General features: G+C 32.6%; 2 protein-coding genes across 2 annotated transcripts; both read left to right on the top strand.

The window, feature by feature from the left end:
* Nucleotides 1-1,900: 1,900 nt before the first annotated feature.
* Nucleotides 1,901-3,572, top strand: LOC113859072 (flavonol 3-O-glucosyltransferase UGT89B1). The gene has a single exon (XM_027491888.1). The coding sequence runs from the start codon at nucleotides 1,913-1,915 to the stop codon at nucleotides 3,320-3,322; it is 1,410 nt and encodes a 469-aa protein (XP_027347689.1). The 5' UTR covers nucleotides 1,901-1,912; the 3' UTR covers nucleotides 3,323-3,572.
* A 7,741-nt stretch (nucleotides 3,573-11,313) lies between these two features.
* LOC113859488 (WD repeat and HMG-box DNA-binding protein 1-like) lies at nucleotides 11,314-14,151 on the top strand. The gene is made up of 5 exons (XM_027492249.1): nucleotides 11,314-11,600; nucleotides 11,763-12,867; nucleotides 12,968-13,144; nucleotides 13,276-13,389; nucleotides 13,993-14,151. The coding sequence occupies exons 1-5, from the start codon at nucleotides 11,314-11,316 to the stop codon at nucleotides 14,149-14,151; spliced, it is 1,842 nt and encodes a 613-aa protein (XP_027348050.1).
* The last annotated feature ends 3,656 nt before the right edge of the window (nucleotides 14,152-17,807 follow it).

The raw sequence follows: 17,807 nt of genomic DNA, 5'->3' as shown, positions 1-17,807 counted from the left end.
TTTTTTAAATACATTTTATTCATTTTGATACATAACTGAGAGAATCTCAATCCACATTATGAACAATGAAATGTTAGAGTAAGAATTTCTTGCTAATGTTTCTCTATTCTTGATGCGAAGAATCTTTATATCATGTGTTCTATTGATTGATAATTGATTTGAGAATGATATTTTTGATAAAATTAGTACTTTGGATAGACCGCGCGTGTTGATAAAAAAATATGTATCAGTGATGTTGTTTGATGAAACTGATTTGGAGATAAATAAAATATTCAAATAAAAAAAAGCTGAAAAATATATTTGTTTATTTTTGTTTTAGGATTTATCCGGTGTTTTGAATGTTGCTGTTATGTTAAGCAATTTTAAAATCTGAAATAACAGAAATGTCCATTCATTTAAAAATCTTGATTGATTTAGCATGCATTCATTACATTTTATTCAATATTCTCTTACAATTAAATAGATATTTTTCAATCTGACTATATATATATACACAAATGTTAGGACATTGAATAATATTTTTGCATTTGAAATATATGAGAAAGTATGAACATTTTAAAACTGATTTTGATGTCGATAAAACTTATGTGAGAAATATAAATAATAAAATATTCTCTGAGCTCGTCAATTTTACAATCTTATTATTTTTACAATATGATTCTAAGTTTTCTTATTAGTCATTTTTAATATATAACATACTTTTACAAATACTTATCCATTATTTAATAAATTATATATTATAGTAAAATATTAATATCAAATTTTAAAGTTAAATTTAGACAACTATTAATAAAAAAAAATTTTAAAAAATGTTTATTTTATTTTAATTACTTTAATATTCTAATATGTTCTTTCTTAGTATTTTTTATTTTTAAATATTTAAACTCAATCTCAAATGTTAAAATTAAAATGACGTTACATTTAATTTAATACATTATTAGTTAGCAAAATACTTATAATAAAATTAATTTTAAATTAGAAAATGCTATAAATAATTTTTTAAAAAAAAATATCAGATAATGATAATCAACAATATCAAAATTCACAATAATATGTGAAAGGATATATAATAAAAAATAGTCGATAAAAATATTAAAATTATAATATTTAATATTATTAATACACTTAATCTTCTAATTTTATGATTTTAAACAATATATATATATATAATAAATTTTTTACGACATCAAACTTAATTTGATTTAATATTATCTTGATAATGATATATCTCAAATTTTAATTAAACTAATAATTATTTATAAATATATAATTTTATAGTTAACGTGTATTCATATTTTTAAAAAATTTATAATATATTAAATAAACTCGTTTAATAAAATATCAAATTATTTTTAAAATTATAAAATTTATAAACTCAAACTATTTATTCAAAGATTTTAAATAAATAATTAAATTAATAAAATTTAATATTTATAAAAAATTATTGAGCACATTCATTGGAACTTTAGATCTCTGCAGTTAATTTTTTCTGCAAACACTAATCTCAGTCATTGATATATATATATATATATATATATATATATATATATATATATATATATATATATTTATTTATTTATTTATTTATTTATTTATTTATTTATTTATTTATTATTATTATTTTTTATTTATTTATTTTTGAAAATAATGAATGATAAAAGATGAACCTTCACATCGTGTGGCATTTTTTCGATTGCAGACTGTAGTAACGAAAACTTGCTATTGAAGCAGATAGATCGGTGGACACGTGCACACGATAACTTATTTCCATAATAAAATTAAAATCTTACTGATATATTAATAAAAATAATAGATATAAAAAAAGTATAAAAGTTATATAAAATAATTCACCTTGAAAAAGGTATAAAAGTTGGATATGCTCACGGACGGAGATAATGAAAGAACTTGCAGCATGGCTCGAAGCGGCTGCGAGAAAGCGGGCTCACACGTGCTTGTGATTCCATTCCCGGCACAGGGGCACATGATACCCCTCCTCGACCTAACCCACAAGCTCGCCTCCAACAACAGCAACCTCACCATAACGATCCTAACAACCCCAAACAACCAAACCCTCTTAACCCCTATCCTTTCCTCCCACCCTTCCGTCCACCCCTTACTCCTTCCATTCCCATCTCACCCTTCCCTTCCCGGAGGCGTCGAAAACGCCAAAGACATGCCCCACTCTATGCAGCCCATCATTCTCTCCCTCTCCAGCCTCCACCGCCCCCTCCTCCACTGGTTCCACTCCCACCCTTCCCCTCCTCACTTCATAATTTCTGACATGTTCTGCGGTTGGAGCCAACAACTCGCCTCCCAAGTTGGCATTAAAAGGCTTGTCTTCTCCCCTTCTGCTGCTTTCGCCTTCTCCATCATGTGCGTCCTCTGGAAGGAACTCCCCAAATGCACCCACCAAAACGAGGTCGTTTCGTTTCACCGCCTTCCCAACTCCCCAAAATACCCCTGGTGGCAGGTCTCTCCTCTGTACCGTAGCTACGCTTCCGGAGAGGCAGAGATGGAGCGGTTCAAGGATTGGTATCTCGGGAACATAGCCAGCTGGGGACTCGTTCTGAACACGTTCGACGAATTAGAAAAGCCTTATCTTGATTTTCTGAAGAGGGAGCTGGGCCATGATCGTGTGTGGGCGATTGGACCGTTGCTGCCTGCGGACGATTCCTCTCTTGAGAAGAGAGGCGGGTCCAGTTCGGTCGTAGTAAACGACGTGGTGTCGTGGCTTGATGAAAAAGATGATCGCAAGGTCGTGTACGTGTGTTTCGGGAGCCAGACTATTCTGACCGAGGATCAGACGGACGCGATTGCATCAGCATTGCTGAAAAGTGGGGTCCATTTTATTTGGTCAATGAAAGAAGCCGTTAACGGTAGAATTGCATTTCCATTGGGATTCGAGGAAGGGGTCAGGCAGAAGGGTCTCGTGATTAGAGGGTGGGCCCCACAGGTGGTGATTCTGAGGCACAGAGCTGTGGGCGCGTTCTTGACTCACTGCGGGTGGAACTCGGTGCTGGAATCGGTGGTGGCTGGGGTGCCACTGCTTGCGTGGCCTATGACCGCTGACCAATTCGTAGATGCAACGTTGCTCGTGGAGCAGTTGAAGGTGGCTAGGATGGTGTGTGAGGGAGAAAAGACTGTTCCCGACGTGGAACATTTGGGTCGAGTTTTGGCCGAGTCCGTGAGTGAAAACGGCGCCCAAAAGAGAGAGGCGTTGAGACTGCAGGCCGCGGCGCTTGACGCCGTTAGAAACGGTGGAAGCTCCGAGAAGGACTTGGGGTGCTTGATGGGACAGCTACTTTTGCCGTTTGAAAAGTGAAACGTAACGGAGATCAATGTTTATCTTTTACGTAACGCCGTTAAAATTTTATAATATTATGCGTATTTTACTTCACTTCTAACCATTAACATCAATAATTGCCGCTTCACTGAAGCACAATAATAATATATGTATTTTCATGCAAAATTTAATAATTTAAACTTCTATATTGGGGGCATTATTGGGAAAGAAAAGATACTTCCACCATAGTTCCGGTGATGTTATCTTTAATAATTATAGTATCCTCTTTTTAAAGTAAATTTTCTCTTGATGTAACATAATCTAAAGTGTTTAATTTTCTTCCTTGCATATGCATATCAAGTCAACTTTTTAAGTTGTAAATCCACTTTCTATCAAATATAATTTATACTAAACAGATAGTATACGTAAAATATACATCCTTACAAAAATAAAAGGAAATAAGTACAAAATATAGATATAAAAATATGTACGTAATGTAAGCAATTTAATACTTTGATTGATTATAATTTTATATGAGTTTATACGTAGCTAATGTTATTTTATGTAGTTTTTCAAATAAGATGACTAAATTTGTCATATTATTATAATTTTGCTAAGGATAAAAGTTATTTTTAACATGGAAATTGATCACGACTAATTATAATAATAAAGAAATAAATATTAAAAAAATGTTAATTTTCTATTAATATTTTTTAGAAGATAAAAGGATTTTCTCGTTAACTTCTTTATTAAGGTTTATGAAAATGAGTCAAATTTATAAGTAAACATAGCAATAAATTCATAAATTTGTTGATTTATTATTGCTATTGTCATTGAATATGAAAAATGGTTGAGATTTGTATTTGTCTCGTGATGCTAATTCTCATCTAACAAGAAGCTTGCTCCAAGTTAGTCATCATCCAATTATTATTGTTTATTAAGGGAAGAAGATGGAACTTTGAGGAGATTCTAATTTGAAAGGAAAATTTGTAAATATTAATCTAGTTAGATTTTGTGCGTGTCATCGCATTATAGTTTTAGGATGGTGAATGATGACTCATATTTTATACTCACATTTATAGTTTTACTGTATCTTTTAAAATACTTTTTTCTTCTTTATTCCTTTCATTTAACATGTTTTTGCATTTCTTGCATTAAATTAGAATTTTTATAAATACTTATTATCTTTACTGTATATTTTATATTTTTTCTATTCTGACCTTTATCTACTTGTGGTAGCCTTGACCCATTTATTTTTCGTTTCATTTAAGACCAGTATATATATATATGAGTCAAAAGGTTGACTTTGCTTTTCTCTCTCTTTTCATAATTTCATTTTCTATTAGACTTTTTCCCTTTTTTGAAAAGAAACATTTTTCGTTACTGTTACTTGCTTCTGTAATAAGTGGAAAAAAAAAGAGTTTGATTAGCAATTTAATAATTAGTTAATATAGTTGTGGGGCGCGAGTTATTTGCTTAAGTCATTAGGAATAGGAAAGTGACGAAAAATTGGATATAGCCATCAGAAACACGGGTTATATATATACCCATCTATATTCAATTAAGTTTTTAGGCAACCTCTTCAATATTGTATTGGGAGTGAGTTGAGGGTTAGATTTGAATTTCATATTCAGATCTTACAACCTCCTTTCCGGATTCTGCATAATTCGATTTATGATTCCATTGCGACTTTTAATTTGATTTTATTTGTATTCCGATTCGCGACTACATGGTTGAATTCTCGAATCATCTCATCTAGAGCATGGATTGCAAGACCGATTGATCGCTCCGAGTTTGTCTTTTTGCTTTCTCTTTCTCGCAATTCTTGATTAAGATTTGTGCATGCGTAATTTGATTTTTATTCTTGAGTGTAAGATTGTTCGATTGATTAATTGATTTCTTTTGCATTCAAGGTTTAGGCAAATTCGGTATAACAATCCTAGTTCGTGTTTGTGGTTTTCGATTTTAATCCGAGTTCGTGTTTCTTTTTTAATTGCCTTTGTTCTTTTAATTCACATTTGTTCTTCCTTGCATTCATTTTTGTTTTTGTTTTCATTTTCGTTTTTCTAGATTTTAAATTTGTTGTCATTGATTCACATTAATGCTCTTCAATTCTAATTTACATTTATGTTTAAATTCTTAAAAACTACAAAACCCCCCAATCTAACCACTATTGCATGTTTAAAACTAGAAATAGAATGAATTTGTGTCCTTGTGAGATGACCTATGTTTGCTCCCTATATTGCAAAATTATTTGAGGAATCTAGTTTTGTTTGAAACCATTACGACGTGGTTGTCAATGAAACATTTCAGTGGAACAAGGTTACCACTTTCATATACAATATTATATTAGGTAAAATTTATTGTGACTACTATGGTATCATGCACATCAAGAGGTTGACAACAAGTTACCTACTTGTTCAACATTTCAATAATGGTTCTACAAGTTTATGATGAAACCACTAATACTATTGCAATGAGCTTATTCAACAAGAGTCAATGTTGTAGGTGAAAAATTATTAAATCCATCAACAACTTTTTGATTGTAAGGGTGTTATTGCTTAAAACTTATTGCATAAGTAAATTTTGTTCTCAACATAATCTTCAAATGAAAAACCATAAAGCTTAAAAATTTGTGTACTTGTTCCACCTCAATATATTAAATCATTTTCTATATTAAATTACAATTGTTTGAATGTGCTTAGTTAGTAGTAATAAAAATTATGTGTACAATAAAATATTGTCTACTTTTATTGTTTACAAATAAAATGAGTGATATTAAAAAGACATGCGCCATCTATTTAGAAAAAGTTGATAAGAAGTAGATAGAACTTAGAAAATAACAAAACTTAGATATTGTTTTGTAGTGTTTGTTTACTAATTAAAATTTGAGTTTTATTTTAATAAAAATATTCACATTTATTGTTATCATTGGTTAACATGAAATTCAAATTTTGATTAATTAACAACCTCTAACATTTAGACTTAAGTTTTGTCATTTACATAAATTGCAACTAATTTTTAAATATATTACTGGTAAATACTACCTAATATGCAAGTTTCATATTGGTTCATGAAAAATGTCCCTGCTCTTCCTAATAAGATAGGCTTGCCTACCTACCTTTTCATTGGAAGGCAACAAACACTCCATAAGTCAATTGCATCTCCACAATGAATATCTCCTAGCAAAAGCTGAGTTGCCCTACATTACAAAGTCACAACATGGCTAGCTAACAGACCTTTTAGTAGGGTTATAAACTGTTGTAAGACCAAATCTCAATCTTAAGATTTTCATTTTGGTAAATAAAAAGATTTGAACCCTTGATGTCATGGTGCAAAACACCCCTACTATGGTAGTATTTAAGCCTCCAAACCTAAACAGTTACTACATGTAACATTTAATTTGCAAAGCCAACAAATGAATAATTCAATATCATGCTTCTACAACATTCTACAACCCTTTTAGTTAAATAAAAATGATAAAACATATACTTAGAGAAGACAGAAATGCTAAGATATATATAGTGAATTTAATAAAAGAGACTAGTATAGTGTTCATATGCAAGTGTACCTATCAAAAAGTAATAAAGGGTTTTTGAATTAAGAGTTCCCAAGTTATCGTTTCACAAAGATTATTTCCAAGTACCAAGAATAACTTAATTTGATTGTTTAAACGTAACGAAATTATAACGAATAAAAAATAGAGCTTAATGTTAACAATAAATTAAAAGAACAATAATACAACGTATGAGAGAGATTGGATGAGATGAGCTTAGAACTTATGGGTTCACATACTACACTTCTTTATGTTCTAATTAATTTAATCCCGATATTGGTATCCAAATATTTGCCAACCTAATGATTATGCAATGTCAATATTCTTTTTCCTTAGCAAACACCCCCAATGATCATGCAAGATAATTGGTCGAGAAAGCATGAAGATCTTATGAGTTTATTAATTTAATAACGGCTGAAAGAAAGGAATTAAGTGTGATGAACCTAACCCCTTGTCTCATTTTATCATATGATTCCATTAATTACACGTGGTACAATCGCCTACAATGCAACTAACTATGGGATGTTAAGGGTGATCAAATCTTAATATACACAATACATTTTAATTGAATAAAGCCAAACATTAAAGCTTTCAAAATGCCTAGGCGCCAACTATCGACTTCAGTTCCTGCTCTCTAAAGCCAAAATTTCATCTATTACCTCCTCTGTTTCTATTAGAGTATCTTTTTCAAGTGTGAGAATTTTCTCTAGAATATCATCCCTTAACCTATTAATTAATTGTACAGAGTGTAAAGAGGAAAAAAGATTATTTAAAAAAATAAAATTACAAGAATCAAAACTAGAAGGGTGTTTAAGAGAATTAAAAACTTTAAAAACAACTTTTTCATCGTTTAGTCTTAATGTGAGCTTCCATTCTTAGGTTCCATCCAACATAGTCATCACATTAGGGTCATATTTTAGAGTGCTTCCTTACTTATCCAAATCTTAAACGATGCTTCTTATATGCTAAAAGCATTAAACATCAGACAACATGCAGCAAACATCATTTATTGCTTCTAAGATCTGCTCAGATTTAGTCCCTTTCAAAGTGCTCAAACTCGCAATTACTTAGGGTAACATACAAACAATTTGGATACTCAAATGTATAAAATATATAATTATTTTAGACTTTAGTTTCACAAAATCAATCCTAAATATTGATATTAAAACATATATATATATAGGGGGCATTTCAAGTGAGAGAAGTTTGTTATTATGAGAGGTGAGATGCATTAATAATGGCTATTAGATCAAAATAAAGCTTAGATTTGATAATGTTACCCCACTATCCACTTTCTTCTCTCTCTTACCAATTGCCATTATTAATGCCTCTCACATCTTACTTGAAATTTCCCTATATATATATATATATAAACTTGTAGAAGATAGATTGAATAAGTGCAAGTTCTTATGAAGGAAGAAACAAATGAAAATCCACAAATTTTGCACACTTGCATGAAAAGCTCGAAGTCTCTGCCATATGAACGAGATCTAGATTTTGGTCAAAATGGAAAAGATGAACATGGATGCCAGAACTGCTGAAGTTGAAGATGACAGCCAAAAGGGTGAAAGGTTGTGATTAGGGGATAGCTTGCAATGCGTGAAGTCTTTGATGGACTCGTTAGAAGAGTTATTCTACTTATGCTGATATTGATTTGTGACACTGCATTTTCTTACTCAAAGATTACAAAAGAAAGATTACAAACTCTAACTTGCATGACTTGGCAAAAAAACGTTCAAAGCAAAAAAAAAACACTCAAAAATTGAAAGAAAGGAAATCTTTTTGCATGAACAATAATTTGAAAGAATCTTTTTGCATTAAAAATATTTACAATTAAAATAAATATTAAAAATATTAAAATAATGATTAATAAATATAACTATATCTTAACGGTTAATTTGAAAAAGGCATAAATGCCCATTTAAGTTACAAAAGCATGCACCATTTTTATTTAAATGTTGTTTTAAAAATTTCATATATCAAATAAAAGAAACTTAAAACACGTGTAAAAATCAAAATTAATCTGACATATGTACGTCTCATTTTAATTTTTTAAAATAAAAACTCATTTTACCATCCACACGTACGTCTCCATGTCAAACAAATCCATAAAACTCCCATATGCCACATGAACCTTTCTATGACTATATATATATATATATATATATATATATATATATATATATATAATTAAATTAAAAAATACTAATTATTTATATATAATTATATTTGTAAGATTAATTCTTTCTATGACACTAAGGGTTTGTTTGAATGTTTAGAAAAGAGGAAAAAAATGAGTTTGAAAACGGAAGGAGGAGAAGAGAAGAGAAAGGAGGGGAAAGAGAAAGAGAAGGAGGCTTAAACCCCTCTCTTGGATATTTATTATTTTTTATATCTTTTATTTATATTTTTTTATCTTTTTTAAAAAATTAATATTTTTCTCTCTCTAAAAATAAATAATTTAAAAATTAATACTTTTATTTTTTATAATTTTTTTAAAAAAAATTCTACTTTAAAAATTTATATGTACATACGTTGGTTTGAGTTATACATCATTTAAAAATATTTTTAGAATAAAAATTTGTAAAAATAATGAGTTTCTCACATAGGATATATAAAAAATAAGGGATAAATGATTTTTTAATCCCTATATGAAACCACTTTTTATAATTTAGTCTTTGTAGGTAAAAAAATTTGTATATTAAATTTTATACAAAAAATTATTTTTAATTTCATCCATATCCTTACAATACATTGTAGCGATGTTATCTCTCTTTTCTACATGAAAAATTATTATCCAATGTGGTAGGTTTAAATTGTTTTTTTTTTTTTTATCTTTATTCAAGATTTTTTTAAGGTAATTTAGTCCTTATAGATAAAAAAATTTGTATATCAATTTATATATGAAAATTTATTTTCAATTTCATTGATATTGTTATGGTGACATTTTTATATCTGTGTCAAGTGATCTTTTTTACTATCTTTAGAGGAGTATTTTATATTCTTCAAGTCTCTTTCTTCTTATACTTTTAGGCTTTGTTTGAAAGTTTTGAAAGAAAAGGAAGAAAAAGATTTGAAGGGGAGAGGAGAAGGGGGAGGGAAGGAAGTTAAACCCCTTCTTTGTTTGAATGTTATGATTGAGAGAGGAGGGTGATGAAAGGTTTAATCATATAAATGATATTATATTATTGTCTTTTATATTTTTATATATATTTTTCTCTCTCTAAAAATTAATAATTTTATTTTGTATAACTTTTTTTTAAATTCTCACTTAAAAAAAATATTTTTTATAAAAAAATTAGAATCTTATGTGTGAAAGAATACAAAAGAGTGGAAAGAGAAAACCTCTTGAAACGAGAGAACTCAAAAAATTATCACTCTAAGGGTTTTAGAAGATTTAGAAAAATCTCTAAAACTTTTTAACCATTCCACTCTTAATCAAGTAACTTGTAAATAAGGTTTAAACCCCACTAATCCCTCTTCTCCTCCCCTCCTCTGTTAAACATGACTCAAAACATAGCCTTAAACATTTAGCTTCATGTTTTGATTAATCTTTACATGAGCATTATCTTCAATATTTTTATTTTTAATGTCACTACTTATTTGCCTCATTATATTCTTTTCATAATCATCATTCTTTCTTCTATTATTCTAATCTTAATATCTTGAATATCGACCATATTTCCTTGAGTCATATATAAAGTAAAAAATGTCTGCTTTTAACTTTTTTGAATATTTGTAAGAAAATTAGAATCATTCTTTAAACTATCACCATAAAAATATTGAAGGTGATGATCATATAAAGATAAATTAAAACATTAAAGTATTTTTGGAATAGTTTTTACAACAGTTTAAAGTAAAGAAATGTTAACTTGTATAATGAAGCGAGTTGTCATAAATTAAAAATGTATGGAGAAGAATATAAATTTTTTTTGAAGAATTTAAAATAATCTTATGAAAGTGATGAAAAAATATCACTTAACATTGATATAAAAATGTTACCATAATAATAAGAATGAAATTGAAACAAATTTTTGTATAATACAACTTTTTTTTACTTATGAAAACTAAATTAAAAAAAGGAAAAATCTTATAACGGGACTTAGAAAATAATTTAAACTTATCATGTTAGATAATCATTTTCTAATTAAGAGAGAAAATTAACATCATTATATTAAGAGAGAAAATTAACATCGTTATAATATATTCAAATTGAAAATAAATTTTAATAGAGACTGTTATACAAGTTGGCACAAAGCGCAACCCATTTTATTGTCTCATAAAAGGAATTGGGCCGAAATAGGTCTTGCCACACCGCAGTTCATTACGAGTTCGTTGGCTCGTTGCCTATCTCCGGTCCGTCTGGACTCGATAGCGAAACATTCGTAGTTTCATTTCGACCCCTCCCGCCAAACAGAAACCCCATTTGGCGCCCAAAACTCGTGCAACGACGGGAGCCGTTTCAAAAGCCACCATGAAGGTTCGATCGTTGAAGCTGAGGGAGGCCCACGCCAACAAGGGTGGTCGTCGTTCCTTCTGCTCCATCCTGTGGGACCAGCAAGCTCAGCATCTGGTCACCGCCTCCTCTTCCGATGTCTCCGTCTCCATTCACGACCCTCTTCTCCCCTCCGCCACTCCCAAAATCCTCCGTCACCACCGTGACGGTGTCACCGCCTTGGCTCTTAGCCCAAACTCCACTTGCCTCGCATCCGGTTGCGTCGATCACTCCGTCAAACTCTACAAGTTTCCCGGTACACCATTGTTCTTACTTTATTTGTTACTTGTGAATATGAATTGCATTTTGGACTTGGTCCTTTGCCAATTTAATAACTCAACTTAATGCTTTTTTTTTTTTATTATTATTGTTTAAACTTTTGAGACGCGCATGTTCCAATTTGAACGATTTGAATTGATCCTTGGCAGGTGGGAATTCGAGACAAACATTACGAGGTTTACTCTTCCAATTCGTTCTCTAGCGTTTAACAAATCTGGGAGCATGCTGGCTGCAGCTGGTGATGATGAGGGCATCAAGCTGATTAACACAGTTGATGGTTCTATTGCGAGGGTTCTGAAAGGGCACAAAGGGTCCGTCAGTGGCTTAGCTTTCGACCCTAACAGCGAATACTTAGCCTCTCTGGATTCAACTGGAACTGTTATTTTCTGGGAGCTTCATTCTGGGAGAATCGTTCATAATCTCAAAAGCATAGCTCCTGACACAGGGGTAGACCTTTCCACTATGAATGTTCTTTGCTGGAGTCCTGATGGCGAGACCTTGGCGGTTCCCGGGTTGAGAAATTATGTGGTGATGTATGATAGGGACACTGCTGAAAAGTTGTTTTCTTTGAGAGGTGATCATGTAGAAGCTATTTGTTTCTTGTGCTGGTCACCCAATGGAAAGTACATTGCTACATCAGGTTTGGACAAGCAGGTTCTGATCTGGGATGTTAGTAGGAAGCAGGACATTGATAGGCAGAAATTTGATGAGAGAGTTTGTTGTATGGCTTGGAAGCCAATTGGGAATGCCTTGGCTGTTATGGATGTTATGGGGAAGTATGGTGTTTGGGAGAATGTTATTCCTTCGTCGATGAAGTCTCCAACTGAGGATATTCCTGTGCAATATAAGAGTAATGGGCTTCTTTTGATTGATGAAGAGGATCCTGAAAACAGTGCTTCAAGTGGAAGCTTGAGTGATATTGGTGAAACTAGTAATGTTGATGCTGAGCCACCGAGCAGAAAGAGATTGCGTAAACAGTCTTTGAGTGAGGATAATTTTGATGAGGATGGAGGTGAGGAAATTGGTTTATATCCTAAGGTTGAGTCTCACACGAAACGAAATCGCTCAAAGAAAGAAAATTTGGACAGTGGGAATGTGAGGTTTAGGAGCAACATGGTAATTTGTAAGCCAAAGATGCAGGAGGCATTTCAACCAGGATCAACCCCTGTGCAGCCTGGGAAAAGGCGTTTCTTATGCTACAATATGCTTGGATGTGTGACCTCTATTGAACATGATGGATACTGCCATATTGAGGTAACGTAGTGCATAGGAACTAGAGATAGTTTAAGTTTACCTTTTAGTTAAATCATCACTTTTAGCATAAATTAATGAGTTGGAATATCTTTGTTTACAGATTGATTTTCATGATACTGGAAGCACTCCACGAGTTCCTTCAATGATAGATCATTTTGGATTTTCAATAGCGGCATTAAATGAGAAAGGGAGTGTCTTTGCAAATCCTTGCAAGGGGGAGAAGAACATGAGCACCCTCATGTATCGCCCATTTAGTAGCTGGGCTAGTAATAGTGAGGTTAGGTTAAAGCGCTTATCCCTTGTTAAGAAAAAGCATTTCTTAAAAGGACAGACAACATATCAGTTCTTTTGGTTAGCTGTGCATGATATGAAAATTCACCGTTGCTCACTCTGTTTAAAAATTGGCAGTGGTCTATGCGCTTTGAGGGAGAAGAAGTGAAGGTTGTTGCACTTGGTGCGGCTTGGGTGGCCACCGTAACTAGTTTTAACTATCTTCGCATCTTTTCTGAGGGTGGTTTGCAGGTTTGTAGCACATAGCTTATTTACATGTTTTTTCATTTTCACTGACTGAATACTGAAGGTATGATACTTTCCTGTATGTAGAAGAACTATGGGTTTAAAAGGTAGATGATTGTGTACTTCCTAGCCTTTCTGATAGGAACTCGATTAACTGAATCAAATACAATTCCAAATAAAGAGCCCAAAACTGGACTCAAAAGATCAAGCAACAGCATTTTGCAAATACACCAGATCAAAAGCTCCAAAACAACCAGCAATCACAGCAAGGTCCCTTACTGTGCCAATAACCCACTAACAAAAATGTCTCCTCTATCATGCTATTCCCTCATCCTATATACCTCCAAATATTCTAACAAATTCTCCTAACAAACTTTTGCCACGTTGGCATTCCCATTGTCGTGTGCCTTCGTTCTTCTAGTATACACCTTCTAGACCTTGGGCCTCGGTGGCCCCATACTCAGAAACTCATCCATAGACTTATTGGACCTATCACTTTCATTTAACTTTTTAGACATTTATTTTGTCTTAAAGCGTGTAACCAAGAATCCGTGGTCGATGGTATTTATCCGGAAGCATTTACACACTTTTGAATATTTGACATTGCAGAGACGTGTGATTTCGCTAGATGGGCCAGTGGTGACTGCATCTGGTTTCAAGGATCAGCTTGTAGTTGTCACTCATGCTTCTGATTGCCTTTCCTCGGATGATCAGGTTGGTTCAGTCTTCATGCTTAGCTGTTGCTTGAGATTGGCAGGTCCTATGTGATTTAAATTAGTATTTGCGTGTTATCACTATTGTTGATAAAAGTGACTACGCGCAACTCGCCAAGTTGAAGACTCTCTGGAACGATCACTTTTGATGACAATAGTGGTTACGCAGAGCTTTCCTGATATTTTGCCTCTCTGGAACTATCACTTTTAATGATAAAAGTGGTTACGCAGAGCTTTCTTTCTTCTTTGAACTTTTGAAGTGATCACTTTCACTGATAATGGTGATCATGCCCAGTCTGCAATTTCTTATTCTTGAGTTTGTGGAGTCCAGACTTGCTTCTTCTCTCTTCCTTGTCATCAAACTTCCATGAATATGATCCTTGCTCAATTTATTCCTTCAAAAACAAGATTATAAACTTAATTCCTAAGCAAAAATTTCACAATTACTAAAATAACTAAAAATTTAAACAAACTTCAATTCCTTTTATTTTTTCTAAGTTTTTCTGTTTTCTTTATATATTTTTCTTATCAAATGTGTTAGAATTATGCTAAAATATCAGTCAAAATATGGATTCATCAATAAGGAACTTTGATCTTGCAATCTTTTGGTTTCTTACACTTAAAGCAATATTGAATTGAATCAGATCTAAGGAATTAGAATGGTTTAATTGGATGTTAGGTTCACTGAGTTAAGGAATTAACCTCTGAATAATACAATGTGAAACTGATTGTCATTCTTTCCAATTGCTTGTTAATTTAGAACTTTATTGATTAAACATTGGAGTTTTGGTGAAGCAATTTCTGACTATGGTTTCTTCCTCTATTATTACATAACTGTGTGTTCATTGTTCTGTTTTCTGCAAGTTCTTCTTTACTCTTAATTGCTTTTGTATGTTACAACTCTTCTCCCAAATTTGTATGGCTCAAACGGTTACAATTTTGTGAATTGATACTTGAAATCTAAATTCCCTGTGGAGACGATATCCTGTTCTTAAAAATTACTCATTACTTGCTGCAATACTAGTGCACTTGCTAGAGTTTAGATTGCTAACAACATATGTCAATCACATTTTTCTAGCACTTGTACATAACCATATTCAGAACTTTCCTAACTTCAAAGCTTGGCCAAATTAAAACATACACTTCTTTTCTCACGAGGTCAATCACTCAAACTCACATGCAACAACAATCGTTCAACCAATTAAATTCAGCATGGGTTCAATCAATTAATTCAAGGTAAAATGCTTTCAATCTCTTTGGTTAAACCTAGATAAAACAAGACATCAAGGCGCGAAAACACTAACCTTTTCCCTAAGAGTTAAATCTGTCCAGCACTCACGTTTATTATTTTACTTAAGTTTTCTAACATACTAAAGTAGGAAAATCAACATACGAAGACTCTAACTCATTGTCCAAGTTTCATGATTTTATTTTATAAGAAATCAAGCTTTTAGGGACACAAGACCAAGGCTTATACAAGGGTTCTCCTTTCAAAAATTCAGTTGTTAAACACTTTAGTTCACACATTCGTCAAGGTTCAATCTAAGCATGACATCTCCAAATAATTTGCATCACTTATTGTCAAAACCGAAAATCATTCAAGTTTATTGGTCCTCTCTTTTTACAAGGTTAATGTCCATGGTCCATTCTCATGCTCCCAATTTATTTTAAAGTTCTAAAATATGAAATCCTTGCCTTTTTCCTCAAAACGTTCAAAACTGTCCAGCCTTATGAACCTCCTTATTACTTCCTTCTTTTTCAATCATCACACCACTAAATCAAGGGAAGTTTGCGTGCAAAAACAAGGTTTCATCATCTAAGTGCAGTACATCAAATTTCCTAAGGAATGTCCAAACTTTTAAGAGTGAAACCGAAATACATAGGGCTGAAATTAACATGCAATGATGCAAAATTAATGTGTAAATCTGTGGTTTCTTGATTCCAAGGGTCAATCAATATTTGAACAAGAGATCAAGTCAAAAGGTATACAAATCCGAGACATGCAATTGGAAAGAAACCACACGTACACATCAATGGTTCAGACTTTTAAGAGTGAATTCGTTAAGAGAAAGGTTCACATTTTTTTTTTGAGAACTTAACATGCAAATTCAGATTTGGGGTATATTCAACATGCAGTCCAATGTATAGATTTTTCTAAGGACGAACAAGCAAAAACAGTCAAGGAAAGACAAGGAAATCAATATGCACACTTCAAAGTCTCAACCTTTTTGTGAATCAAGTTGATTAAGAAAAAGTCCACTCTTTTTTTTTTCTAGGGGCTGGCCGAGACATGTAAATGGGAAGATAACACACTCTTTGAAGGGATTCAACATGCAAAAATTAGATTCAAGTCACTTCCACATGCAGTCTAAAATACAAGATTTTATCAAGGAAACACAAGTAAGAACATCAAATCGCAACATGCAAAATCAAGCAAGGTGAGAACTCCCCCTTGCCTTTGATTTTTGGACGTGAGATTGAAGAGAGAAGGGCTGGAAATGGTTGATCTTCAAGGGAAGCTTGCTGGACCGAAAAAAATAGTGGCAAGATTCTTCAAGTTCTCCTTCTAAAGTGGGTTCCTTCAACATAAAAATTAGAAAGAAAGGTGGAGGAAGGTGCTATGGTGTTAGGCTCCCCCAAATCAAGGAAGTAAAGATGAGAAATGGCTTACCTCTTTGGTGTTGTGGTCTCGGTTTGAAGAAAGCAAGCAAGGAACAAGGTGAGTGCTTGAAGTCTCTCGGTTTTGGCCTTGAAAAGTTGAGAGAATGTGAGATTTTTGGGGAGGGGAGGTCTCGGTTTGAAGAGAGGATGGAGAGAATGAGAAAGTGGAAGGGTTTCAAGAGATAGTGTGAGATAATTTCTTGGTTTGGTGCAGCAAAAATGCAAATTCGGACCTAGTGTCCCCTTTTGCATGAAAGGTGAAAATGAAATGGCCAAGGGAATGGATTCACGGCCCTAGGCTCCTTGGATAAGGTTCTAAGGCTTCCAATTTTGCAATTGGCCAATTGAAGTAAAAGGATTGTTGCATGAAAAGGAGCTCACGGTTTTTTGGTGCATGAATAGTGAATTTTAGAAAGGCTTGCAAGTAACACTTAGTGTATTTTGATAAGCAAGCTGCATGGAATGGTCTAGGCTGCATGCACACGGTTTTTGGTGAGGCAAGTTCCAAGAATCGGCACAAAGTATCAAGGCTTAAAGCTTTGGACAGCATGCATGCAAAATAATTGGCCGACGAGGAATTTGATGCGACTTGGTTGACATTTGAAAGGACATTTGACATGGTGGCAATTTCAAGGAAATCATGTTGGAATTTGTAAGACAAGACAAGAAAGTTTCGAAGTGACTTGGTCTATGAATCGGGGAACAAGATCCATTGCATGCAATCTTAGTGGCCGAACTAGATTTTTGGGATCTTCAAGGGAATGATTACTAGATCTCGTGAAATTCCGTGCAAAATTATGACGCCTAAGTAATCATTGAAAATCCAAAGTAATGATTACCAAATCTCACGCTTTTCGAGAAAGATAATTATGACAAATATATTTATTAATTAATTATTATTATTATTTTTTGAATAATTCAAATAGAACGAAAATATATTTTTTGGATAGAATTATCAGTGGACACTTTAGACAGTACTGCAGAGTAAATTAGTCCTGAATGATCCTGAAACCAAGTATTGCACACAATTTTCCCTAAAATTCCAACTCT

Source organism: Abrus precatorius, unplaced genomic scaffold (genome assembly GCF_003935025.1).
Source record: "Abrus precatorius isolate BTA unplaced genomic scaffold, Abrus_2018 Scaffold2, whole genome shotgun sequence".
Taxonomy (NCBI): domain Eukaryota; kingdom Viridiplantae; phylum Streptophyta; class Magnoliopsida; order Fabales; family Fabaceae; genus Abrus; species Abrus precatorius.
Note: the sequence above shows the minus strand (reverse complement) of the source record. Positions and strands in the feature narration are given on the sequence as shown.

Excerpts from the sequence above, each read along its gene's own strand:
- LOC113859072 (XM_027491888.1), top strand. The coding sequence starts at position 1,913 with ATGGCTCGAAGCGGCTGCGAGAAAGCGGGCTCACACGTGCTTGTGATT.
- LOC113859488 (XM_027492249.1), top strand. The coding sequence starts at position 11,314 with ATGAAGGTTCGATCGTTGAAGCTGAGGGAGGCCCACGCCAACAAGGGT. Across the intron at positions 12,868-12,967 it reads ATGGATACTGCCATATTGAG|ATTGATTTTCATGATACTGG; the intron begins GTAACGTAGTGC and ends CTTTGTTTACAG. Across the intron at positions 13,390-13,992 it reads TTTCTGAGGGTGGTTTGCAG|AGACGTGTGATTTCGCTAGA; the intron begins GTTTGTAGCACA and ends TTGACATTGCAG.